We start from the raw sequence: 27170 nt of genomic DNA on the forward strand, positions 1-27170 counted from the left end.
CACATACTGGTGATAAACATATTTACTGTAGTGTAAGTGCTCAATTTTTTACTTACAGCCTGAACTCACAGACATGTAAACACAATACTGGTGATAAACCTAATTAATGTGGTGTTGGTGTTCGATGTTGCCTGACAGTCAGCTAGAACTCATCATACAGAGAGACGTGTGGCCACATGCTGGTGGTAAACCGTTACCAGTGGTGTTAGTGTTTAAAGTGTTTTTTGTTTTTTTAGGACGTTATAAAAAAATTCAAAGAGAACACAGACTGTGCAAAGTTTGTAAAATTTTAGATGATGAGGAACACTTTTTCCTTCATTGCCAAATTAACAGTAATGTAAGACATTCCCTTATAAATGCAATTAAAACCAATTATCCTAATTTTAACCAGCTTGACTCAAACTCTAAACTTAAAACTATTCTAGATCCCAATAAAGATATTTTGTCTAGTGTTGTAGACTATATAAAGCAATCTATGGAATTGCGAAAATAAGGTCCACATTGGTCAATTATTATATATATATATATATATATATTTATTAATATCAACTTGATTTGTTTAAAACATTTATCATGTATTATGTTTCTTGTCACTTGTGTATACAATGTACTATGTTTGCATTTTAACCCGCCAGGGTTTCATGTTTTGCAATAAAGTTATATTAAAGTTATATTATATATTTGCCCTGTAAATTAGACCAAGTCCAGTAAGGGGAAACAACTCCTTACAATAATGCAAACGCCATGTTTATGCGGGGAAGATCAAGTTTGTGTTTACTAAAAGGTTGATTTAGCGGATCGCACATATCAGAATGACTCGTAAGTCTGCCAAATAATATTTCATAACATGGTCTTTTGATCTATCTACATGACAATAATAATCGCACTGTAAAAACTCTTTAAACCAGACGGCCAAAAAGTTATTGAAAAATATCGAAAGGTACTTGCGATTTCAACATTTTTCAAGAATATGACATAAAAAGATAAACTATTCGATTATTTGACACACTATCCATTACAAATGTTTTGTAAAGTTATAATACTCGATATTGAATGACAAAAATAAAATCAATCAACAAAATAACGAGTTTGCAGTTGCATGTTGACATTGTTGTTGTTCTATTGATCTGCTAATCAAACACCACCTCACAAATTGTTTACTACACAGTCACGAGAGTCCTAGAAATAGTTCCTACTTTAAGTGTTGGCAGAATGTAAGTGAACTACATCCTAGATTTTATTATATAATTTACATTGCTTGATATAGTCATATTATATTTCAGTTTACAAAAATGTACCATGTTGTGCTCTCAGTCATTGTTTAATTGTTACTGCCAGGTCAATATTACATCTTTGTATTGCACATGGTAAGCATTTTTGCTCCTTTCATAAAGGCAACCAAATTTAAAGTGATTAACTTTTAAGTATTTACTCAGAATATTTTTAATCCCTGATGATGATGACCATAAAAAACAAAAGACTGGACAGCTTTGTTTGAAATCATATTTCTGATTATATGACAAGTTTGTCTTAAAGTCTTTAAAGTAAAGTATAGTAAAGTAATCTTTATTTAAAGTCGGGTTGCATATATAAATATTAATAGCAAGGAACATGTCATTGAGCTCTTAATTAGAGCTCTTTAAGAATTATGTATCCTTTTGTTGTTTCAATGCTAAACATGTAAATTTTAAATAAAATCTAGCCTTTCCCTTGTAATCTAATATTTGACCATTCTATGCTTGATAGATAGAGGAATATTGCATGCAGTGCTAGCAATGATTTCCTTAGGACAAGTTTATAAATCAAAATATTGTTTAGAACAAATATAAATATGGACCAATTCAAGTACACCTTCTAGGGTGTACTCGATTTTAGTGACTCAGCACGATTTTGTTTGGAATTTAAAGGTTGTTTAGGACTTTTTGTAAACAATAAATGCTAGCACATCATAGAAAAACAAGTGAGTAATCTATGTTTAAAATCTTATAACAAAAATCTCTTTTTTAAAGTCTGTGGATTTTCTACAAAAATCTTGGTTTATTTGCCACAAAATCCCCTTTTCTTTTAAATGCAATGAAACAATAAATAATAATGCTTTGCACGAAGTTTCCCCTTGATATATGTACAAAACGGCCCATCTCTATTATTCATTATTTTTGCTGTTTTGATACTATTGCAGTTTGAAAATTTCGTAATTCACATGGCTACAGAAGGGGTCATAAACATTAAATTTTGGTTGTTGCAGATGCTGTTCTGATTGTAGAGTTATGTGAAATGGAAAGAAAGAGATACATGTACATACAGAGACTGTTTTGATATAAAGGTGTAAGTACATATATGAAATAATTATTAGAAATGACGTATCAGCTTATCAGTGAATGTACAAACATTTATTAGAGTTCTATATTTCAATTAAAAAAACATTTTTTTGTCATTTGTGTATATAAGCAATGCAAATGGACTTGTTTGTTAATAGTAAATTACTCATCTTACATACTTCTAGAAAATATAATTTCATTGGACTGTTTTCATCTGTTGTATACACAATTGATATTAAAATGAATCAGCAGTAACAATAAGACAATTTTATTTTCAGAGGTGGATTTAGGGGGGTGGCAGTGGACCGTCCCCCTCTTTTGTGGGAAAAATTTGGTTGATTATATAGGGAATCACTGAAGCATGACTGGAGTGGGCCCCCTCTTATAAACATTTCTGGATCCACCACTGATCTTTATATACATGTGTAATTACATGCCAATTTTGTTAATTCTTGATTAATATTATATTACTTCTCTTTTTCAGGTAAAAATGAGCTACTAAGAAAAGATGTTGAAAATTTTAAAACTGTTTTAACAAGAGCATCAAAAAATAGAAAAAAAAAGAACAATACCAGGTCTGGACCTTTGTGGCTGCATGCAATTAATTCTAAAATACCAGGAAACAAGATGTAGCTGCACAGCAGACATGGCAGAAAATTGCTAATAGACATCAACTCAAAATTCTCAAGATGCTTATCAAAAATGAAAGCATTCCTTTTCATAGAATCCAAGAAATCTTTTAACCAAGTCAAGTGGTTATTAGACCTGCTATCATGAAAATATTAACATGTATATTACAGTCACATGTAATATCCCAAATATAAGAACTATTTGGTATGTCTGACTATCTTTCTTCCCATGTCATGTTACATGTATGCTCAGAGTATTTTAATGTCACGGATAAATGATATATTGTCAACCATTTATATGAAACAGACAGGCTCACATAAAAATTAACTGTCTATGTGAAAGTTCAAGTTGACTGAAATTGTCTATTATTAATACCATATATCCAAAAGCACAGAATTGTCTTTCTCAGAAATTTTGTATGTTTAATAGAATGATACTTGTAGCTTTAATTTTCTTTGATCTGTATGATTATCAATATAAAATTGGGAGATGTGGTATGATCGCCAATGAGACATCTTTCCACCATGCAGAGACCAAAGTAAATGCTAGAAAATACAGGTCACACTTATGTATGGCCTTGTGTAGCAATCTATGGAAGACACAAAGATTACAAAGTGTAAAATAATTCCAACAAGATAACCAACTATCAAAGCTTACTCTTAAACCAGACAACTCACTAAAACTAAACATAACAACAATATTCACAATAGGTATTATTATAGAATATTCCTACATGGTTTGATTTCATTTCAGTTCATGTGTTCAGAGACATATATATTGTACCAATATGTCTATGAAGTCTTTTGGAAATTAGAACAAAAGTCAAAAATATTTGGTTTAAATATGAACGTTTGACCGCCTATGATGACAATTGGTCCATGGTGTGTCTCCAATCGGAACCAAAATAAAATACTTATGGGGAACTTCAAACGCAAACACTGATATCTGACAGGTTTGATTGTATTGGTTTACTGGCTCTTTGAAGCTAAGACCAATCTGATACCGTTTAGCTCTTGCAACCATATTGGGCTTTTTGTTAGGTAATACAGTGAAAACATATTGTCACTGTGTTTTCTAAATTACATTCCAGGGTGATTATCCTTTATGTGTTACACAATATAAAAATATAAATCTGATTTTCATCATGGTTTCATGAAATGTTTAAGATAGAGGTGCATGCCAACAAACACCTGGTTGTTATGAACATTCTTGATGGTTTTTGTTTTGCCTCTAAGATTTCATTAATGTGAGACATGTGTGTGCGCTTTATAGCGTGGTGACCCCCGTGTCGCTGTTTGAACAAGTCTGTGTTTAGGTTACTTAAGAAAACCTTATTTCAACTCGATCATATTTGGTATATCATATCCATGGATTTTGCTTAGTTTAAAAATTGAAGTTTCTGATTAACTTAATTTCAGGGCAAACATATTCATGATTCCTCCCATAGAGATCATTTTCCATTTCCCCTCAGTCACTGTCCATTGAACTTGAAACTATTGCCTAGTTTACATGTTAAAGTTAGATTGGTTCAGATGAATTGAAGTGAAGTTCAGAACCACTATTAAACTGTAGCTAGGTCAATGGCATGTGTAATGCAGTTGTATAAGCAGTAGCATATCATTCCCAGTGAGATTATATGCCCCCTTCATCTAAGTCATGCTTATGAGAATCTGGTGATAAAATCAGTGATAGTTAATTGATATGCACACTTGTATTGACTTTTGGCATTTTCAGCATCAGCGATGGATTTAGAGGGTCAAGGGACCCACACCCTTATTTATGGGTTTCATGTATGGTACAGCATAGACTTGGATCGAACCCCCTCAGGCCTCTTTTTTAAATTCTGGATCCGCACCTTAGCATATCTAATTTCCATGGAGATTAGTTAGCCTTGCGCCTCTGGTCATGGGCATTGAATGACTTGGAATATTTTTTCTTGGTTAAAATGTGTAAAAGTATTTGCAATTATTTTAACCTTTCCATTTTATCATTTTAATTGCTTACAACGAGACGTATATCCCTGTGTCAACAGTCAATTAAATAATGGAACCTGGGAATAGTTTATTAACTTTTAACACACCCGTGACTGAACCAAATTACTTCAGCCTTATTGTTGTCCTTGATTTTGAGTATTTTTATGGTCCTCTGTTAAAGTCATGCCGAACATAAGGTGCACAGTTTTCTCTGCTTTCAAAAGTTTCTATATGAACCCGTCCTGGTGTCTTACTATTGGAATGTTATCATGAGTATCTGGGCGGATGTCAGAGTGGACCGAGAAGACATCGCTTATGGGTCCTACTAAAAAGCGCCCGGGAGCGCCCGGGTGAAGAAAAAGCGCCCGGGGAAGGAAAAAAAACGCCCGAGGAAAAGAAAATGCGCCCGGGGAAAATATAAAGATATTGTATTGGCATGAGACAACTTTGTGTCGATGAAATAAGTTAGTTATGCACATTGTTTGGTATAAAACAAATAACATTGAATCACCGATAAGCATTACAAATCGCATGCCGCGATTTAAACAGTTTTGGTTTTATAAAAAATTTATAATAAATCGGCAAATAAAGCAGTACTATACATGTACCGTAGTTAAAACAAGGGGTTAAAAAGCAGGAGTTTGCTTTTGCCACTAATCTGTGTTCCAGGAATATCGTCCAAAAAGCACTGGAGGTGGCTAAAAAATCGGTGGTAAGTGTAGAAGATACCGGCTCAGTGGAGGTAGCATGGCCCAAGCATGATTGGCGCTGGAGTGTTTGAAATCTTTCTTATTAAGTTATGGTTGTGGAACACTGTAACAGTAACATATGCAGCCCCCAAATTAAAAGTGCGGTCCACCCCAATGATATGTTTAGATTCTGATGAGCAGAATTTTTTCAGACGCTAGATCGGTATAAATTTCCCTGCAATGCTGTGTCTTTACCATTCCCTTGATATCAGCAACAATTTGTGCATTTGTTCGGTTGTAATCGCCATGTCCATTTTTAAAGGCAGTGCTTTAATGCCTTTCTGGTTGCCGGGTTAATCTTTCCTTCCGCGATATCCAACTTATCTACGTGGAGGGTCATTAGGCTCCAAGTAGATCCGGAAAAGTTGAATTCTCTCCTCTTCTTATTGTGATCTAAAATGTTTTTTGTTTCATTTCATTTACATTGGGAAATAGAGAAACGATCATTGTGTTTTGTTAGTTTTAAAAACTTTTGATATATTTGTATTTTGCATTATAAGCAGTCAACTGATTGACAAACTAGAATTATTTGAATTCCGTGTGGAAAGAGGTCGGGTGAATTTCGAGTGTTATCTGCAATCTAGATGTTTATAAATCATTTCAGTCGTTGAAATAATAATTAAAGGTCGACTGAACATGAATTATATTATACAATTTAAAGCGCATTTCTGTTTATGCACATGAACCCGTCTAACGTAATTGTTATTTCGCAGTTATATAAAGTAGCAAATTATCGTTCCTGAATAGGTGGCGCCGTGGTAGCCGATCCTGTCCCTCAACTTCCGGTTTCTGCACTGTGCAACTATTGCAGTTACATTTTTAATTAACGATGCCAAGTAATAGTTGTTGTGTACCTGGATGTCATTTAAGAGGAGGACATGCATTTCCAAATGACTTAAAAAGAAGGAAAAGTTGGATCAACGCCATGGCCCATACGCAGATTGGACGAGAACACGATGAAATCGTGGAGTCCATCTCAATCAGCTGTTGTTTGCAAGGCACATTTTACTGAAAAAGACTACGTGCAGGAAACTATTCATGGTAAAACTCTATTTTCTTTTTGAAATATATAGTTATATATGTAATCGCCATGCGAATAAACCAAAGTCTGTTTACAACCGCAATTATCGTTTTAGAATAAAAGGGGGTGGTTAATCCAAGACGTCATAATTTTTTGGATTACGATTCAATGTGATCTGTTTGAGATTTTTTGGTGATTGCTACAATTATAATGATTTCTTACAAGAGGTATATCATACTGAGAATTATTTTAGCAGTAATTATGCTAATGTAGTAATGACAGGAATGCATAAGCTATGCCTCATAGACTTTCTTGAAAAATATCAATGACAATGTTTACAGGAACAAAACAATGACATGCTCTCATCTATATTACGGTTAAAAATGTATTTAGGTACAAATAATATACGTTTGTTGCATAAGTCTCTCATTGTTTGTCCTTTGGATTTACATAACATACATTGAATCAGGCAAACATATATAGTTTTATCCAGATTGTAATGAATAAATCTAGTTAATATTTTGCCAAGTAGTACAAAGTATACATTGCTAATGGAAGTTCAATTAATTATCAAAAAACTAATGTTTTATAACCTTTTTCAGGGCGCAAACCCACCATACAGCGACTTAAGTCTACAGCCATTCCCAGCCTATTTTCCTGGACCAAGCAAGAAACTGAATCGTCCGCAAAAAGAAAAATCAGGGCAGTTTCCTGTGAAAACAAAAGAACTAAACTTGATGAATATTGTAGTAGAAATCTAGAGGAAAGTTTTGATTGTAAAGTTGGTTTTCCTGAAGAAGTCATTCATACTGCAGAAAGGATTTATGACTGTCCACCACCAACTGCCGAGCTAATGTTGAGCTTCACAGATGGAATTACCGGTACGCAAACACCATCAATGCCAATGTTTTCAGCAGAGAATTTTGAAATGAAGACACGTGACACAGCCATGCATTTTTATACCGGTTTAGAGTTGTATACTAAATTTTTATTTGTTTTGACCACACTTGGTCCAGCAGCACATTGTTTGAGATACATATATTTTCAAATTGATAGGGTGTCAGTTGAAAATCAGTTTTTTTATGACTTAGTTGAAATTGATGCATTATACAACCAACTTTGAACTGTCTAGATTATAGATTGAATCTAGTGTTAAGAATATTGTGTATACATGGATTGTTTTTATGTCTAAACAGTGGTGTGAGGCTAACACTTGGCCATCTAGTGGTTTAGTCGGGTATTTTTTGCCATCCAACTTCAAATTAAAGTTTCCTGCAACTTAGATTATTATTGACAGCACAGAATATCCCGTGATAAAACCTAAAGCTCCTAGAGCTCAGGCAACCTTTTCATCAGATAAAAACAGAAACACTGAAAATACTTGTATGTTCGACACCTGGTGGTTTAGTCAACTATGTCTCTAATGCATATGTTGGTTGTACAAGTGACTGTGAAATAGTTGAAAGATGTAGAACAGTTCAATTATGTGATCCAGGTGACAGTGTGATGGTAGACAAAGGTTTAAATGTGCAAGATTTGTTTGCTAACTTTTTTCAAAAAAAGAAACAGACTTAGTTCCAAAACTCTTATGCGGGATAGAAAAGTCTCCAATTAACATGTGCACATAGAGCAAATTATTGGACTTGGCAAAACATACAAAATTCTAATAAATCCTATGAATGGAACTGAAACAAAACTTTCATCTGAAATAACATTTACATGTAGTTGTTTTATGTTGTGTAATTTTAGAACTTGTATTGTGCCAGAGGATGCATAAATAAAAGTGACGCAATGAATTTTGTTCTGATATATATATATTTACAATTACATGCACATGTAAATTGTAATGCATATAAAAATAAGGAGATGTGGTATGATATTCAGTGAGTTTATCGAACCAAAGTGCATAAGAAATGGGTTTAAGCAGTTACAGGTGTTACTGTCACCGTACAATCTCCAACAATGAGAAAAACTCGTACCGTGTAAAAAATTTCAGAGATCTTACAACTAAGTTTTGTTGTCTCACCTTGACTTTGGTGAATTGTTTATATCTGTTGATGTAAATATAAAAAAGAAGATGTGGTATGATTGCCAATGAGACAACTCTCCACAAGAGACCAAATGACACAGAAATTAACAGCTATAGGTCACAGTACGGCCTTCAACAATGAGCAAAGCCCATACCGCACAGTCAGCTATAAAAGGCCCCGAAATGACAATGTAAAACAATTCAAACAAGAAAACTAACGGCCTAATTTATGTACAAAAAATGAACGAATAACAAATATGCAACACATAAACAAACGACAACCACTGAATTACAGGCTCCTGACTTGGGACAGGCACATACATGTACATACAGAATGTGGCGGGGTTAAACATGTTAGCGGGATCCCAACCCTCCCCCTAACCTGGGACAGTGGTGTAACAGTACAATATAAGAACGAACTATAAAAATCAGTTGAAAGAGGCTTAACTCATCAGATGGATAAATACAAATACAATTTGACGTGGCCGGGTAGTTGTACATCCAAACAACAAAAAGATACTAAGTACAGATCTGAGAGTACTCGCAGTTACTGACAGCTAGTTCAAAGCCACTAACAACTGATAAAAAAATCTTGCATCTAAGACTAAATTATCAATCCGTAAGCTCCCTTTGGAATTTTATAAATTTTAGATTTTACATTTCTGAGTTATGGGGTTTTATTCATTAAAAAAGGGGGGATTTTCCAGTTTTTGGACAACAACTCAAAAATGCTTTAAGCAGTTCGCATGAAACTTTGGTGATTTATTTATAGCTATTGATGTAATCTCCCTATTGATTTTCATAAATTTCAAATATGACATTGAGAAGAAATTGAACTTTATTTGTTTATAGTCTGGCAACAGATTTATTAAGTAATGTGCAACAGCAGAGTGTATTGCTCAACAGCAAGAAATCTTTAATTGAATATAAATTCAATTCATATAACCGACTTCAAGTTCTTTGACTACATTTATTCAGAAACTATAATATGTCAAACATTTAATTACAATCCAAATTCAGACCTGTGTCAAGCTTGAATATTGTGTCCATTTTTGCCCCAACTGTTCAGGGTTGGACCTCTGCGGGTGTATCAAGCTGCGCTCAGCGAATTTATTTCTTAATTAAGAACTCCTTTTTTCATTCATAAATTACTTTATACTTGGAAATATAATTTTGCTTGGAGTTATAGTTTCTATAAAAAGTATTGTCATTGAAAGAGTTGACATGTTGCAATGTACATTTATTCTACATAGTTCTATGGTACCAAATCAAAAGTTTATATAAAAGAAAGAAGTCAAAGGTTTCCCATCATAGTTTAGTTACATACATGTTTTTTGTACCTGAGGTCGTTGAATATAGATCATTATATAAATAAGGAGATGTGTTATGATTGCAAATGAAACAACTATAATCCATACTTACCAGTAACAAACCACATTTGCAAACTTGAATAAATTACAGTTGATAACATTTACTTATTACTAAAAAGAAAATTCCTTACTATTTTAAACAGTATTTGACTATAAACATAGATAAAAAAAAAGGTACAAACTGGACATAATGCACTAGTTCATAAACAAGTGAGAACAATCGCCTTCATATAGTACTCAGAATATGACATTCATAAAACTTGTTCAATATCATTAAAGAACTCTAAATCTTAAATACTGAAAGCCACCTCTGATAAGTACACTGTGCTATGTAAGATAATGATATAACTGGACTAAAAATACACACAATCTGTAGTTAACTGCCTTTACAGCGCTTTCGCGCTTTGATTATTATTTCCATGCAAACTTCTTGTTGTTGGGAAAATATTATTATTTTATTCTCCCGGGCGCTTTTTAGTAGGACCGTCGCTTATTACCCCGGAGAACCTCAAGTTTAGCATTAAAGATATGCTTTACAACCTGGGTAGTGTACTTGCTCACAACATGTTATGCCCCAGCAGAAACATATATTACATGAAAAAGTAGTTAGCAGGTTGTTTTGAAGGTTTGAATTCTGTTCTTGGAACACAAAAGTAAATAAGAAATGATAGGAAATAGTGGGGAATACCGTTTTACAAACTATGTACATACATGCAGTCTGTGTTTGAGTTTCAGACTTAGTGTTTTAAGTGTTAATAGTGCTCCTTACATGCATTATCCTGATGAGATTTCAAAATTTAAATCCACGCTAAGAAAATATACAAACAATTAGACAGTCTATTTCCCCAAATAAAAAAAAAATAAACCCAATGATACCACTTTCAAAATGACTGGATCCGCGCCTGGAATATATCACAGGTTGTGGTCAAAGGGTGGAGCTAGCTGGTTTATTAAATAAATGCAAGGAGTCTGTATTTTTGTTATAGATGTATTTGTATTTGTATCCATCTGATGAGTTAAGCCTTTTTCAACTGATTTTTATGGTTTGTTCTTATGTTGTACTATTCCTCCATAGCACAGGTTAGGGGAGGGTTGGCGCCTGCTAACATGTTTAACCCCGCCACATTCTATATGTGCCTGTCCCAAGTCAGGAGACTGTAATTCAGTGGTTGTCGTTAGTTGTTGTGTTACATATTTGATTTTCGTTCATTATTTTGTACATGAATTAGACCGCTTGTTTTCTCGTTTTATTTGTTTTACATTTGTCATTTCCGGGCCTTTTATAAGGCTTTGTTCATTTTTGAAGGCCGTACTGTGACCTATAGTTGTTAATTTCTGTGTCATTTGGTCTCTTATAGACTTGTCTCATTGGCAATCATTCCACATCTTTTTTTTCTATAAACTCTTTAATAGATTTTATTGATAAGATGAAAAGAAAAGAAAAAGACACAATAATGTTTTTTTTTTTATATGCATATTATATGATTTCACATTGACAAATACAGTGAGTGGTCCTAAAAAATATAGAAAACTGGATTCAATTATTCTGTTTTCCATGCATACTAATTAACAAGCCGCTTTTGTTATAAGTAGCTAAATTATGCATCCATATATAAATAGAACAAATGTCTATAAAAAGATGAAGACGAAAAAAATGAAATAATCATCACTGACTCAGAGTAACTGAACAACGAACAGTTCGAATGCAAATTACCAGTCACCAATTCGTTAATAATTTACAAAAAAATATGTCCATAACGGAAACAAATAAATGTAAAGTCTTCTTTTTTTTAAATGTTGCCACTTTATAATCTGATAATACATATATATATAATCATATCCCAATTTAAACATGTGCATGACTGTGATTAATACGCGTTAGCTAGTAAACAAACTGGTGTATTGACCTTTTAATTTTAGAATAATAGAGTTCAAATATATCAATATTCATGTTATAAATGATTGTCATATTGACGTTAATGTTTTTAAACCAATGGCAAGATACGATTTATTTTTCGATAATCTCTGATAATTAGTCGTTTGAGATGGTAAAGTTCAAAAAGGTTCGAATAAGATCTTCCCAGCATATTATCATTGGTTTCCCTCCCCCTTACTTATATTCCCCTGTGATAATGATGCAGTAAGGGGAAAGAACTCATTAATCTAATGCAAGCATGGCGGATATCCGGGGAAGATCAAGTTTTGTGTTTACAAAAAGGTTGGTTATGCAGATCGTATGAAGAAGAATGACTTGTTACTTTGCCATAATTTATTTAAGATCATGATCTTTCGGTTTATCTATATGCCTATTATAATCACACGGTGCAAATATGTTAAATCTGACTGCAAAAAAGTTGTGCTATTGAAAAATGTTAAAATTGAAATCCCAAGATAATGGGGATTTCAACTTTTTCAGTTTTCTGGCGTACAAAAGATATACTTTCATATATTTTAAGTTATAACTTAAAATAAAATTGATATATTATTTTTACTTGATATTATATGTTGAAAAAGTAAGATCGGTAAACAAAATAACGAGTTTTCAGTTGCACATGTTGCATGTTGTTATTTTATTGATATGCTAATGAAACACAACGTCAAAAATTGTTTACCACCCAGTACATGTCCAACTCTAGAAAAAGTCCCTTATTCTGAAAAGGATGTTCAGAAGCAAAAGTGATTTGCAATTTACAACCATAATGCAATATTTAGTGTTTAACATGCATGATGTACAAAACAATATACATGTTCAGCTTGGATGTTGAGTTATGCAGTGTGTCTGGTAGTTATCTGAAGGTATAATCCATAGCCAAGGTCAGCTGCCTTGGCTATCATATATGTGTCCATCTGATCATCTATCCCAAATTTATATGTTCATGTAGGACCTAGATGTCATTTAGTTGTGTCGTATGGTTGCTGTCTCAGCATACATTGATATATACCCTGGCAGTATCTTTTTTATTCACATTACCACAATAGAAAAGCTCATATATTACATGTATATATATGGCAAAATTATTTAATAGAAATACATATTGTACATTCCTCTTCTTAGACAGTCTGCACCAAAATCTTTTCCAACTACTAGTCCGAAGGCAAATATTCAGACATTTTCCTTATGTGTCTAAACAAAGTTTTGCGAAAATTAACTAGTCCAAATAAAATTTTACTAGTCTAGGGCATCAGACTAGTGGCTAACAGTGCAGGCTGCTTCTACATTTACACATACATGTATATATAGTTTGTATATGTACAATGTACATGAACTGCCTCAGATATCAACTAGTCCAAATAAAATTTTACTAGTCTGGGGAATCGGACTAGTGGCTAACAGTGCAGGCTGCTTCTACATTTACACATGCATGTATATACAGTTTGTATATGTACAATGTACATGAACTGCCTCAGATGTCTTGTAGTAATGTCAGGTACAAAATGTAACTAAACTGTAGTGTGCAGGCATGTATCATGGGAAGTTATAAGTTGGATCTGGGGCCAAGTCAATCTATGACTTGAAAAAGGGTTTTGCTGCTTCTCTGCTAAGCCCCCTCTGCTTTAAGGGGTAACTAGAGTAAATACTTGGTCAGCTGAGGACAATAATTAAACTGATGCGGATCAAAGAGTTGAAAACCCCCAAAGCTAGATAATGTTTGGAGTGAAACGGGTAAAAAGTCTGTATTATATATATTAATTAACCATAAATGTAGCTCCATGTGGGGGGGGGGGGGGCAAAATCCATCTCTGTGAAATGTCTGATACCTAAAGCCGCTCATGTCTTCCTGTAGAATGTTTACAGTAGAAATGGCATGTTAAAAAGCTGACTAGTGCGTCTGTCTAGCACAAAGCAGTGTTTATACCATAGGCGGATCCAGGGGGGGGGGGGGGGGGGGGGGCCTGGGGGGCCCGGGCCCCCCCTTTCGTGGGAAAAATTTGGTTGATTATATAGGGAATCACTGAAGCATGACTGGAGCGGGCCCCCCTTAGTTCAGTCAGCGGGCCCCCCTTATGAAAAGTTCTGGATCCGCCACTGCATACTCACATTACATAACATGTAAAGTTTGCCATTGAATTTTTCAGGGTTGGCAAATTATTATATACCTGGTTTTCTAAGGTTAGGCAATACCCCCAGAAGTTGGTATTAAATGCATGTTGTACTGAGTAATGTGGTTGTTGTTTTCTTGACCCATGCTGGATGGGGGATATAGAATATTTTGTAGAAGTACCTTGCATCCATCAGATGGTAGGTATACATTGTACATTTTTTGGTGTCAGAAGTTATTAAAATCATTATCAAAGGTTAATACCAGCAAGGTCTTGGAACTGTGCTGTCAAATTGTTTTTACAGGAGTTATGCTGCTTGTTAATAGATATTATACGGAAAATTACATTGTTAGGAATTTCGTGACTACATTTTGTAAGATATTTAATACATAGAAGTATATTAGAACCAAACAAATTTTTCTTAAGTAATATATAATTGTCCTTGGACTGATAAAATATGTGCCACATTGGAAACTATCTGTCAATATTGTCATGTTTTATTTAATTTAAATTTTACACAGAACAGTTCAAACATATTGTAGTTTCATAATACCATTGCCATATATAAACATTTTACACAGAAAAACCTTGAGTTATTTTAAGAGGAGAAAAAAAATCAATTTCTTCAATGTCTCAAACAATTTCATATACTAAATACACAGAACAAGTATTGTATAAAATAAGGATATATGTGGTATGATTGCCAATGAGACAACTATCCAACAGAGTTTAAATGACAGGATTAAAGCAACTATTAGTCAACAAATGGTCTTCAGGAGCCTGTAGCCCTTGTTAGTCTTGTATTATTTTTAATTTTAGTTTCTTGTGTACAATTTGGAGTTTAGTATGGCGTTCATTATCACTGAACTAGTATATATATTTGTTTAGGGGCCAGCTGAAGGACGCCTCCGGGTGCGGGAATTTCTCGCTGCATTGAAGACCTGTTGGTGACCTTCTGCTGTTGTCTGTTCTATGGTCGGGTTGTTGTCTCTTTGACACATTCCCCATTTCCATTCTCAATTTTATTCAATAATGAGTAAAACCCATACCTTATACAAGACCCTGACATAACAGAATGGATCAAAGAACATTATTTGAACAAAAGACTTTTTTTCCAGTTCAAAAAATATTACTGGTAGTGTAATATTTCAATATTTTTTTTTATTTACAGATTGTTTGTTCACTGTTGGTCACTTAATGTAAGTGGGAAAAACTGATTGGATAAAGATATTAAATAGGTACTTATATGTTATATTAGTAATGTTTATACATAGTTTGATTTTCATTACACTCAGTGGTCATTATTTTAGGATTTTCCCAGGATGTGTGTTTTCTTTACTGTTGAGATGAAACAGATTTATTATCATATCTCAATCAGTTAGATGTGAAGTTTATCACATGTTCTTAGCAGGAGGTTTAATTACATCAGTTCCAATACAAATATACATGTCTTGTTAATTAGTGACCACTTGTGGCATTTGGCTTCCTTTGTCCTTTGTTCTTTATACATTAACCTGGGTGCAGTTTTAACTCCTCCCACATAGGAGTATCCCATTAAGAAGTTGTGTATTAAAAACCTGTGTATGCTGCCTTGAGTATCCATTTATTTAAATGCAGATTAAGCAGTTATTAGACTAATCTTGGCTCTAATAGTGTTTTAGCTAAAAACTTGAACTTTCAGTGTTTGGATTACTATACTAAAGCTATATTACAGTTTTTAAACAATTTAATATAATTCAGACTAATTTAACTGGAGAATTTAAACATTATTGGAATAACTGACAACAAAATGTCTGGCAGAGGAAAAGGTGTGCGAAGGAAGACTAGGAGTTCTCCGTATGAGACCCAATGGGATTCTAATAACCCATCTAACTGGACTATAAGCAAACTGAAAGAAGAACTTAACAAAAAGGGAATAAGAACACCTACTGGAATGTCAAAACAAGTGTTAAAACAACTTTACATAGAGAATAGTATTGAAGGAGTAACACCTATAGAGACACAACAGACAGAGAACGTTAGTGATGAGATTAACACAGATTCCTCACCAGAGAACACTGTTCCGATTAACTTGGCAGAATCAGTGCATCAACACAGAAGCAGTGTATCGAATGGCGAAAATGAGAATGGTGGAACAGACAGGAACAAGACTGCAGAATCACAAAACATAGCTCAGTGTTTTGCAGGGCTTCAAGAGACCTTCAAACAGTTAATTTACAGAGACAATACTCATGACATGAGTAGAGATCGCGAATTCAACCTTCAACAGTGGTATAACCATGCAGGGATTGGAAATAGGAGTGAAACCTACACTTCTAACAGGGGAAATAACAACAGTTTACAAGGAAATACAGAGAATGCATCTTTCATCTCAGGAACACAAATTGGAAATTTTTCATGTGGAGTGCGTTCTGATGAATACTCTAATGTGGACATAATATCTCCATCTATTCAGAAGCAAATCATTGACGGTAAGGATGTTAATTTGGCATCTCTTCTAATCCCAAATTATGAAAGTCCCCAAGTTCACTCTGTTGCAGCTAATGGGTTAGAATTAAATATCTCTGGGAAGCCAGATCCCCGTCTAAATAGGAAACTCACAATTCAAGAATTCATTAAGGCATTTGGCAAGTTTAAAAGGGTTATGTCATCAGCTTATCCTGATCGTAGAGCAGAGCTGGATGCTTATGAAGATGAGATTATAGATATTAGTAATTTTTATGGTGATAGATTTTATGATTACCACAAATTGTTTTCTGCAAAATCAGCAGCTCTTTTAAGGGAGAGAAGGATTAAGGTTGACTGGAGCAAAAGAGATAGGGATCTTCTTTCATTAATAGTTGCTGGTGGGAATGTAAATGTTTGCAAAATTTGTAATTTGGTTGATCACACTACAGCTTTCTGTCCTATGCAGACCTCCATGGGGTATCAAGACTACCCAGATAAAGTATCAAGGCAGGTAGACAATACTGATAAGTTAGGTAGAAGAAGGTTTATCATTTTGGGAGGGAGGTGTGCAATAATTTTAATACCAGTAGGGGTTGTACCAGGAGTTTTTGTCATTTTTCACATATCTGTAGTAGATGTAAAGTCGCTGGTCATACCCTATTAGCTTGTCAAAAAGTTTTTCCCTCTCAAGGTAGGACTGAAGTACAATCTAAGCCACATACAGTTAACTCTTCACCACTAAAGTTTGAGAAAATAACAACAAATAAGCAAGGTCAATGACTACATGATTTTCCACATCTGGCAACTACTCCAATTAATGTTATTAAACTTGCAAAAGAATTAGTATCTCATCCTGACAAAAATTTTTTTAACTATTTATGCAGTGGCTTAGAGAAAGGTTTTGATACTATGGTAGCTACAACAGATTTACCTACAAAAGAATGTAGGAATAGTTTATCTGCTAGGACACAACCAGATGTGGTTTCTGAGTTGATAGAGAAAGAAGTTTTTAAAGGTTTCTTGTATGGGCCTTTTAAGGATCCCCCTGTTCAAAAATATAGGGTAAGCCCAATTGGTATTGCAGAAGGGAAATATTCTGGTAAAAAGCGCTTAATATTGGACTTATCTTCACCACATAATGATGACAACCATCTAAGCATTAATGATCTTATTGACAAACAAGATTGCTCAATGTCTTATGTAAGAATAGATGACGCCATTGATGTTATTTTGAAATTTGGAAGAAATTCCTGGCTTTGCAAGTTCGACATATCCGACGCGTTTAAAAATTGTCCTATTATACCAAGTCAGTGGCCTCTTTTCTGCATAAAATGGGAAAAAATATATTATTTTTATGTCCGTTTAACTTTTGGATGTCGTTCAAGCCCTAAAATTTTTGACCATTTATCCCAAGCTTTGTGTCATATTGCAGAAAACAATTACAAAGTTAATAGCATTTTGCATTTATTGGATGATTTTCTAACCATAGATCCACCAGATGCTGATGGTGAGAGGACTATGGCTATAATGATGATGATTTTCAAAAAACTGAACATTCCTATAGCTAAACATAAGACAATAGGTCCTGTAAAATGTTTAGAATATTTGGGTATTATTCTAGATTCTGAAAAAATGGAAGCTCGACTGCCTCTTAATAAAGTCAATCGCATTTGTGAATTCATCAAAAAATTATACTGGAAAAAATCATGTACCAAAAGGGAATTGTTGCAGCTTTTGGGCCACTTAAACTTTGCTTCACGTGTCATTTTACCTGGTAGATCCTTTGTTTCATACCTCATAGGGCTGTCCACTACTGTCAATGATTTGCATCATTATGTTAAATTAGATAAGGAATGCCGTGTTGACCTAGAATTTTGGTTACTTTTTTTGAGCAGCTGGAATGGTGTGAACATGTTTTACAGTAGACAATTTAACTCAAGTTATGATATGGAACTTTTCACTGATGCCTCATCAACGAAAGGATTTGGTGGATATTTCAAAGGAGAATGGTTTTATTCATCATGGCCATCAAACATTGCTTATCCTGACAAAACATTTTCAATGGCTTTTCTTGAATTATACCCTATTGTAGTATCCGCAATACTGTGGGGCTCACAGTGGACAACAAAACGCATTCTTTTCTGGTGTGACAATGAAGCTACAGTAGCTATAGTAAAAAAGGGCCGTTCAAAGTGTTTACAAATAATGAAATTAATGAGGAAACTTACATGGTGTGCTTGTAAATACAACTTTCATTTTAGTGCGAAACATGTTCCAGGATATCAGAATGACATAAGTGATGCTCTATCTCGTTTTCAGATAGACAGATTCCGCAAACTAGCTCCCAGTGCAGCACAACATCCAATGAAGTGCCCAAGCAGCTCAGATGTAATGTGGTCTTAAATAAAGCAGTGAATGAACTTTGGAACAGTGCTATTGCTAATACTACAAGAACTGTTTATGATACTGGGTTTAGAAAGTTTGAGACTTTTATGTTATTGAATGGTTTTCAATTTACTAGTTTACCTCCTATTTCTGAGGATATTTTAATTTATTTCATAGCCCACTGCTTTAAAATTCTGAGTTTACAATACTCTACCATTAAACTATATTTATGTGGAATTAGGTATAAGTATGTACAGGGTAATCAAAATGATCCCTTGCAATCTGCTAATAATACACCTTTAATTAGGCTTGATTATGTTTTAAATTCTGTAAAAAGACTGCAAAAAACAAAAAATCACATAAGATTACCAATAACTTTCGAAATTTTGGAGAAAATTGTAAATTGTTTGAGAAAAGGTTTTTGTTCCAAGTTTACTGATTTGATGTTAAGAACTGCATGCATTGTCGCATTTTATGGATTTTTGAGATGTGGAGAGTTTACAGTGTCAAAGGCCTCACAATTTGATCCAGATATAAATTTATGTATTGAAGATGTTGTTTTTCACACAGACTTAGTAGTTTTGAAATTAAAACAATCAAAAACTGATCCTTTTAGAAAAGGCATAAATATACAGCTACATAAATTAGGTCAGCTTATCTGCCCTTACACAATTTTGTTAGAATATATACAAATAAGGAAGGAATTTTCTCCTATCAATCAAACTGATCCACTTTTCATAACCATTGATAAGAAACCTCTGGAGAGACAATATTTCCTCACCTGTATTAAAAAAGTACTGGATATATGTGGCTTCAACTCAAGTCATTATAATGGTCATAGTTTTAGAATTGGGGCAGCCACTAGTGCTGGTAAGGCAAAAATGGAAGATCACTTGATAAAAACATTAAGGCGCTGGTCTTCAGATAGTTACATCAGATACATTAGAGTCACGCCAGCATCTATTAAAACAGCTCAAAGTAGGTTAGGCAGAATTTAAAGGAATGCTCATCTTCAAATGTTTCATATATATATATGCATGTTTTCACAAAGTTTCTGTATGATATTGTTTTTCTTTGACAATTGATTTTGATAATGTGTTATTATAATGTTGTTTTTTTTTTGTTTTTTTTTTCTCTCATGGCTTTATTGAAGGTACCACCTCCCTTACCTCACAAATCCTTGGGGACACTCAGCTGTTACCATCTGTGTTATGGACATTTATGAAATTTTATCACTGGTTGTTTCAAAAATTTCACTCATCCCCCAAGAATTTCTGGGGATAAACTGTCAAATTTCATACAAATTCATTCCAACACCAATTCAACATCAACACTACTAGGCTTCCTCATAGCCTCCTTATAGGCTTCCTCATAGCCTCCTTATAGGCTTCCTCATTGCCTCATTATAGGCTTCCTCATAGCCTCATAGGCATGATAGCCTCATAGGCTTCCTGATAGCCTCACGCATTTATTTTGAACCATCGTTCCAATTGGATTGGTGTGATGTCAAGCCAGGGGTCTATACTTTGCTACTTTTCAGTATGCACATAGCTAGGCTCTTGGTTTAGGCATGGAGCAAAAAATTAAAATTTTTAGCTGAGTAGATTCCCCAAGGGCCAAATTAGTGATGTATATATATAAAATAAAAGTTTTAATTCAATTATGATTTATGTTTAATTCAAACATGGATACCACTGGCATTGCTACACAATATTTCCCAGGAGTTTATTTACAAGATAGGTTATGACAGGAAAAAATTAGGTTGATAATAATGTTGATGTGAGCACTAAATCCTTAATTTTACATATCATGAGTTCAAATGGTGAGTTCTGAAAGAAATCAGGGGTAATTAAATTATTTAAATTACTATGAACTCATTATGTGTGACTTTGAGGATTTTGTTCACTGACACATTTATTAGCAAAAGTCGAAATATAGGGCAGAAAGTTACATCAGGATGGTTTAATTGTCAGGTCAAAGAAATTTGCAAGAAGGTATCAGGTTGGATGTTTACTCAGGTGTTAACACACATTTCCCTATTACATAACAGACTAACACTTACCAAAGAAAAGATACAGTATAAACAACAGACAATTAAAATAAGATTAGTACAACATCACATCAAACATAAATTAATTTACCCTAAAAATATTTACAAAGAATCAGAACACAATGCAAACATGGAACAAATGACAGTTAAACATATTCAGGACCTTTTCTGAGAATTTTGTATAAATAGGTACTTATATGTTATATTAGTAATGTTTATACATAGTTTGATTTTCATTACACTCAGTGGTCATTATTTTAGGATTTTCCCAGGATGTGTGTTTTCTTTACTGTTGAGATGAAACAGATTTATTATCATATCTCAATCAGTTAGATGTGAAGTTTATCACATGTTCTTAGCAGGAGGTTTAATTACATCAGTTCCAATACAAATATACATGTCTTGTTAATTAGTGACCACTTGTGGCATTTGGCTTCCTTTGTCCTTTGTTCTTTATACATTAACCTGGGTGCAGTTTTAACTCCTCCCACATAGGAGTATCCCATTAAGAAGTTGTGTATTAAAAACCTGTGTATGCTGCCTTGAGTATCCATTTATTTAAATGCAGATTAAGCAGTTATTAGACTAATCTTGGCTCTAATAGTGTTTTAGCTAAAAACTTGCCACCCGCCGACCCCTCCTTTCACCTTCAATATTGCCATGACAGGGGAATCAATCTCAGCACAGTTTATAGCAGATTTATAGATTTCATTTATGAAATTTTATCACTGGTTGTTTCAAAAATTTCACTCATCCCCCAAGAAATTCTGGGGATAAACTGTCAAATTTCATACAAATTCATTCCAACACCAATTCAACATCAACACTACTAGGCTTCCTCATAGCCTCCTTATAGGCTTCCTCATAGCCTCCTTATAGGCTTCCTCATTGCCTCATTATAGGCTTCCTCATAGCCTCATAGGCATGATAGCCTCTAGGCATGATAGCCTCTAGGCATGATAGCCTCATAGGCTTCCTGATAGCCTTACGCATTTATTTTGAACCATCGTTCCAATTGGATTGGTGTGATGTCAAGCCAGGGGTCTATACTTTGCTACTTTTCAGTATGCACATAGCTAGGCTCTTGGTTTAGGCATGGAGCAAAAAATTAAAAATTTTAGCTGAGTAGATTCCCCAAGGGCCAAATTAGTGATGTATATATATAAAATAAAAGTTTTAATTCAATTATGATTTATGTTTAATTCAAACATGGATACCACTGGCATTGCTACACAATATTTCCCAGGAGTTTATTTACAAGATAGGTAATGACAGGAAAAAATTAGGTTGATAATAATGTTGATGTGAGCACTAAATCCTTAATTTTACATATCATGAGTTCAAATGGTGAGTTCTGAAAGAAATCAGGGGTAATTAAATTATTTAAATTACTATGAACTCATTATGTGTGACTTTGAGGATTTTGTTCACTGACACATTTATTAGCAAAAGTCGAAATATAGGGCAGAAAGTTACATCAGGATGGTTTAATTGTCAGGTCAAAGAAATTTGCAAGAAGGTATCAGGTTGGATGTTTACTCAGGTGTTAACACACATTTCCCTATTACATAACAGACTAACACTTACCAAAGAAAAGATACAGTATAAACAACAGACAATTAAAATAAGATTAGTACAACATCACATCAAACATAAATTAATTTACCCTAAAAATATTTACAAAGAATCAGAACACAATGCAAACATGGAACAAATGACAGTTAAACATATTCAGGACCTTTTCTGAGAATTTTGTATAAATAGGTACTTATATGTTATATTAGTAATGTTTATACATAGTTTGATTTTCATTACACTCAGTGGTCATTATTTTAGGATTTTCCCAGGATGTGTGTTTTCTTTACTGTTGAGATGAAACAGATTTATTATCATATCTCAATCAGTTAGATGTGAAGTTTATCACATGTTCTTAGCAGGAGGTTTAATTACATCAGTTCCAATACAAATATACATGTCTTGTTAATTAGTGACCACTTGTGGCATTTGGCTTCCTTTGTCCTTTGTTCTTTATACATTAACCTGGGTGCAGTTTTAACTCCTCCCACATAGGAGTATCCCATTAAGAAGTTGTGTATTAAAAACCTGTGTATGCTGCCTTGAGTATCCATTTATTTAAATGCAGATTAAGCAGTTATTAGACTAATTTTGGCTCTAATAGTGTTTTAGCTAAAAACTTGCCACCCGCCGACCCCTCCTTTCACCTTCAATATTGCCATGACAGGGGAATCAATCTCAGCACAGTTTATAGCAGATTTATAGATTTCATTTATGAAATTTTATCACTGGTTGTTTCAAAAATTTCACTCATCCCCCAAGAAATTCTGGGGATAAACTGTCAAATTTCATACAAATTCATTCCAACACCAATTCAACATCAACACTACTAGGCTTCCTCATAGCCTCCTTATAGGCTTCCTCATAGCCTCCTTATAGGCTTCCTCATTGCCTCATTATAGGCTTCCTCATAGCCTCATAGGCATGATAGCCTCTAGGCATGATAGCCTCTAGGCATGATAGCCTCATAGGCTTCCTGATAGCCTCACGCATTTATTTTGAACCATCGTTCCAATTGGATTGGTGTGATGTCAAGCCAGGGGTCTATACTTTGCTACTTTTCAGTATGCACATAGCTAGGCTCTTGGTTTAGGCATGGAGCAAAAAATTAAAATTTTTAGCTGAGTAGATTCCCCAAGGGCCAAATTAGTGATGTATATATATATAAAATAAAAGTTTTAATTCAATTATGATTTATGTTTAATTCAAACATGGATACCACTGGCATTGCTACACAATATTTCCCAGGAGTTTATTTACAAGATAGGTTATGACAGGAAAAAATTAGGTTGATAATAATGTTGATGTGAGCACTAAATCCTTAATTTTACATATCATGAGTTCAAATGGTGAGTTCTGAAAGAAATCAGGGGTAATTAAATTATTTAAATTACTATGAACTCATTATGTGTGACTTTGAGGATTTTGTTCACTGACACATTTATTAGCAAAAGTCGAAATATAGGGCAGAAAGTTACATCAGGATGGTTTAATTGTCAGGTCAAAGAAATTTGCAAGAAGGTATCAGGTTGGATGTTTACTCAGGTGTTAACACACATTTCCCTATTACATAACAGACTAACACTTACCAAAGAAAAGATACAGTATAAACAACAGACAATTAAAATAAGATTAGTACAACATCACATCAAACATAAATTAATTTACCCTAAAAATATTTACAAAGAATCAGAACACAATGCAAACATGGAACAAATGACAATTAAACATATTCAGGACCTTTTCTGAGAATTTTGTATAAACAGTCTTTATAGTACATGTGAAATAGGTGAGTTTTCCCAGTAGTAAATTAGTTTGTTCTTTTTGAATAGGGGACATTTCAATAGTAAAATTAAATCGGTATTAATATTTTGTATTGTAATAGGCCACTGTACCATTTGTAGTTAAATTAAAATAAAGTTGTTATGTTTTGATTTTGATAAAACAGTTTACCTTTTACTGCTATAAAATGTTTTATTCTTTATTTCATCTCTCAATTTCAATTTTTGCAGGAGACTCATCTGATTGTGGAAGTTTGTGTAGTTGAAAGGAGTTACATACAGATGCTGTTTTGAATCATAAGAAATGACTGATATTAATTCATTTCTTCAGTTCCTCATTAGCTTCTTCACAAGGAATAAATTGTGTAAGGAGTTCTATATTCCTATTTAAAGACCTAACTTTTTTTTCCATTTGAGCGTATGAAAGCAAATTAATTGAATTCATTCTGAATACTGAGCTTATATAGTTTTATGTACATGTATATGTGACTTTATCTTTATTTGACTTTTTATTTATAAGTTATTTAAACATTAATAATTTTATTCTTTGTATGAGAAGCTATAATCAATCGACTACTAGTATATATTTTTTTCTCGCCTGGGATGAAAGTCCGGGAAAGTGAGACATAAGGGTTCCTTTTCTGGCGACGATGGCTCTTGCATCAACAATTGTTAAGTTTTCTGCTTAAGTTAGTAAGTTTGACAGGTATTACTTGTGATAGATCATTGATATTTACTAGTAATATAAAGTTATATTATTAATTCGTATTTTTTGATTTGAAAAAATTTGATTCGTTTAGAGATAGTCACATGTTAAACTATATTTTCGAAGGTAGAGAGAAAACGGCGGATAGCAAAAAGCATATTGCACAGCAAAAAGCATATTGCACGGATATTTTTAGAATATCTAAAAACCGATATACTTTGTGACGTCATGTAATGAATTTCATGATATTGTTAAAAGTTAAAAAAATATCTATGATTGATTATTTGAAGAAAAAAAAATCTTCATATACATAAGATGTAAAAAAAAAAGTAAATGAAATAACAATTTATATGTTGTTATTGTCTAGGAGACAATATGATATCTATAAAATTCCAACTTGGGACAAAATCAAAACATCAATCAGGATCTTGATACAAATATGGTCGGAAATTAATAATATAACAATTATAGCCTATTGATGAGGTCAATACAGGATATATCGACCCAAAGAAGTATATCGACCTCGGACTTCGTCCTCAGTCAATATACTTCTTTCAGGTCAATATATCCTTGTATCGACCTCATACAAAGGCTATAATTGTATAGTATTACTATCAGTACATATCAGTTTGACAACTATTTTGAGGCCCTGTCCCTAGGATATGGTGCAGTGACTTGGATTTAGAGATTTTCAATAATAATAGAAAAACAAAGGATATGGAGTATCCATCCATGACACAAAATCAGTAAATGCACATCAAAAAAACATACAAAAAGCAAAGGAACAGCGCTTTTATTGCTGTTCTTCATCTCAAAGTCACATTGAGACCTCAACTCGGAGCAAAAAAAACTCTCACTTCACTGCCAGTTTAAGACGGCCCCTATCACCGACTTTAGCGGAATTCTTTGCAAAAATAATTTGGATAGACTTTTTAAGATGTAACACCACTCAATCGGGCTAAGTCGAAAAAGAACATTCTGGAAAGTAGTACATATTTAAAACAAAAAAGTTTACTGCTTAAGTTAGTTTGATAGGATCTAATTATGACACACACATTACAATATATCCAAAAGTAAAGTAATTGTCTGATACAGAAGTTTTATATGTTTTAAAGAATAATGCTGTTTTTGCCTTCTTTGTTTTTATTCCCTTTGAAAATATATCATTTTGTCCAACAAATTTTTAAAAAATCTGCATCAAGGCTTTGTAATATTGCAAATATTTGACCTGATAACAATTTAGACTGTTGGAATCATCATTGGCATCATGATGATATCAAGTTTGACCTGACATGAGGAAGGCAAGTGCCATAAACTTTTCAAACAATAAAATTGAGAATGGAAATGGGGAATATGTCAAAGAGACAACAACCCGACCAAAGAGCAGACAACAACCGAAAGCCACCTATGAAACAAGTTTGATTTGGATCAAGAAAATACTCAAATTAATACAATAAACAATGTATACATTGACATATACACAAATTAAAAATAGATGAGTTATGAGAGAATCCTTTTTTTTAAGCTAATCTGGCAAAAGTGACTAATTGTGTCTTCATACTCAGTTCATTGTTTGTCGTCTGTAAACCTTTTAGCTCACATCCCCATAAAGCCACTGAACTACTGTATAAACTTACTTGTTGTCCATTGTAAACTTTTTACCAAACTTGAGGTGAATGGTTCTAATGGTGTCTAGTATAAACTTTGTTGATTTTTATTCTGGTCAGTCTGTACACAGCAAACACTTTTGGATAAGTCTTTAAGGAATTATTACCCTTAAATAGTGATTTAATCGATTTTTATACGACCGCAAAATTTAAAAATTTTTGGTAGTATATTGGTATGACGTTGGCGTCGTCGTCGTCGTCGTCCGAAGACACATTGGTTTTCGCACTCTAACTTTAGTTTAACTGAATGGATCTCCATGAAATTTTACCATAAGGTTCAATATCACAAAAGGAAAGTTGGGATTGATTTTGGGGGTTATGGTACCAACAGTTAAGGAATTGGGGGCCAAAAATAAGCATTTTTGTAACTTCCAGACATAACTCGTGTGTTAGTGTATGGATCTCTCTGACATTGTACCACAAGGTT

At 33.6% G+C, this 27170-nt stretch overlaps 2 protein-coding genes and 2 long non-coding RNA genes across 5 annotated transcripts; all 4 read left to right on the plus strand.

Moving 5' to 3' along the window:
• The first annotated feature begins 1150 nt into the window (after positions 1-1150).
• Positions 1151-3295, plus strand: LOC127721399 (uncharacterized). Of its 2 annotated transcripts, none has more exons than XR_007991212.1 (3): positions 1151-1214; positions 2246-2325; positions 2803-3295. It is a non-coding gene; the product is annotated as an uncharacterized LOC127721399 (long non-coding RNA). The 2 variants fall into 2 exon arrangements; XR_007991213.1 differs by lacking the exon at positions 1151-1214 and adding an exon at positions 1290-1367.
• Positions 3296-6439: 3144 nt separating this feature from the next.
• Positions 6440-8487, plus strand: LOC127721389 (uncharacterized). Its single transcript, XM_052228125.1, has 2 exons — positions 6440-6711; positions 7294-8487. Exons 1-2 carry the CDS (start codon positions 6627-6629, stop codon positions 7812-7814), a joined length of 606 nt encoding a protein of 201 aa, XP_052084085.1. The 5' UTR covers positions 6440-6626; the 3' UTR covers positions 7815-8487.
• Positions 8488-15372: 6885 nt separating this feature from the next.
• On the plus strand, positions 15373-19962 carry LOC127722289 (uncharacterized). Its single transcript, XM_052229179.1, has 2 exons — positions 15373-16602; positions 18899-19962. Exons 1-2 carry the CDS (start codon positions 15921-15923, stop codon positions 19960-19962), a joined length of 1746 nt encoding a protein of 581 aa, XP_052085139.1. The 5' UTR covers positions 15373-15920.
• Positions 19963-24348: 4386 nt separating this feature from the next.
• Positions 24349-24944, plus strand: LOC127721396 (uncharacterized). Its single transcript, XR_007991210.1, has 2 exons — positions 24349-24378; positions 24602-24944. It is a non-coding gene; the product is annotated as an uncharacterized LOC127721396 (long non-coding RNA).
• Positions 24945-27170: the final 2226 nt, after the last annotated feature.

This window comes from Mytilus californianus, unplaced genomic scaffold (genome assembly GCF_021869535.1).
Source record: "Mytilus californianus isolate M0D057914Y unplaced genomic scaffold, xbMytCali1.0.p SCAF_12, whole genome shotgun sequence".
In the NCBI taxonomy this organism is placed as follows: domain Eukaryota; kingdom Metazoa; phylum Mollusca; class Bivalvia; order Mytilida; family Mytilidae; genus Mytilus; species Mytilus californianus.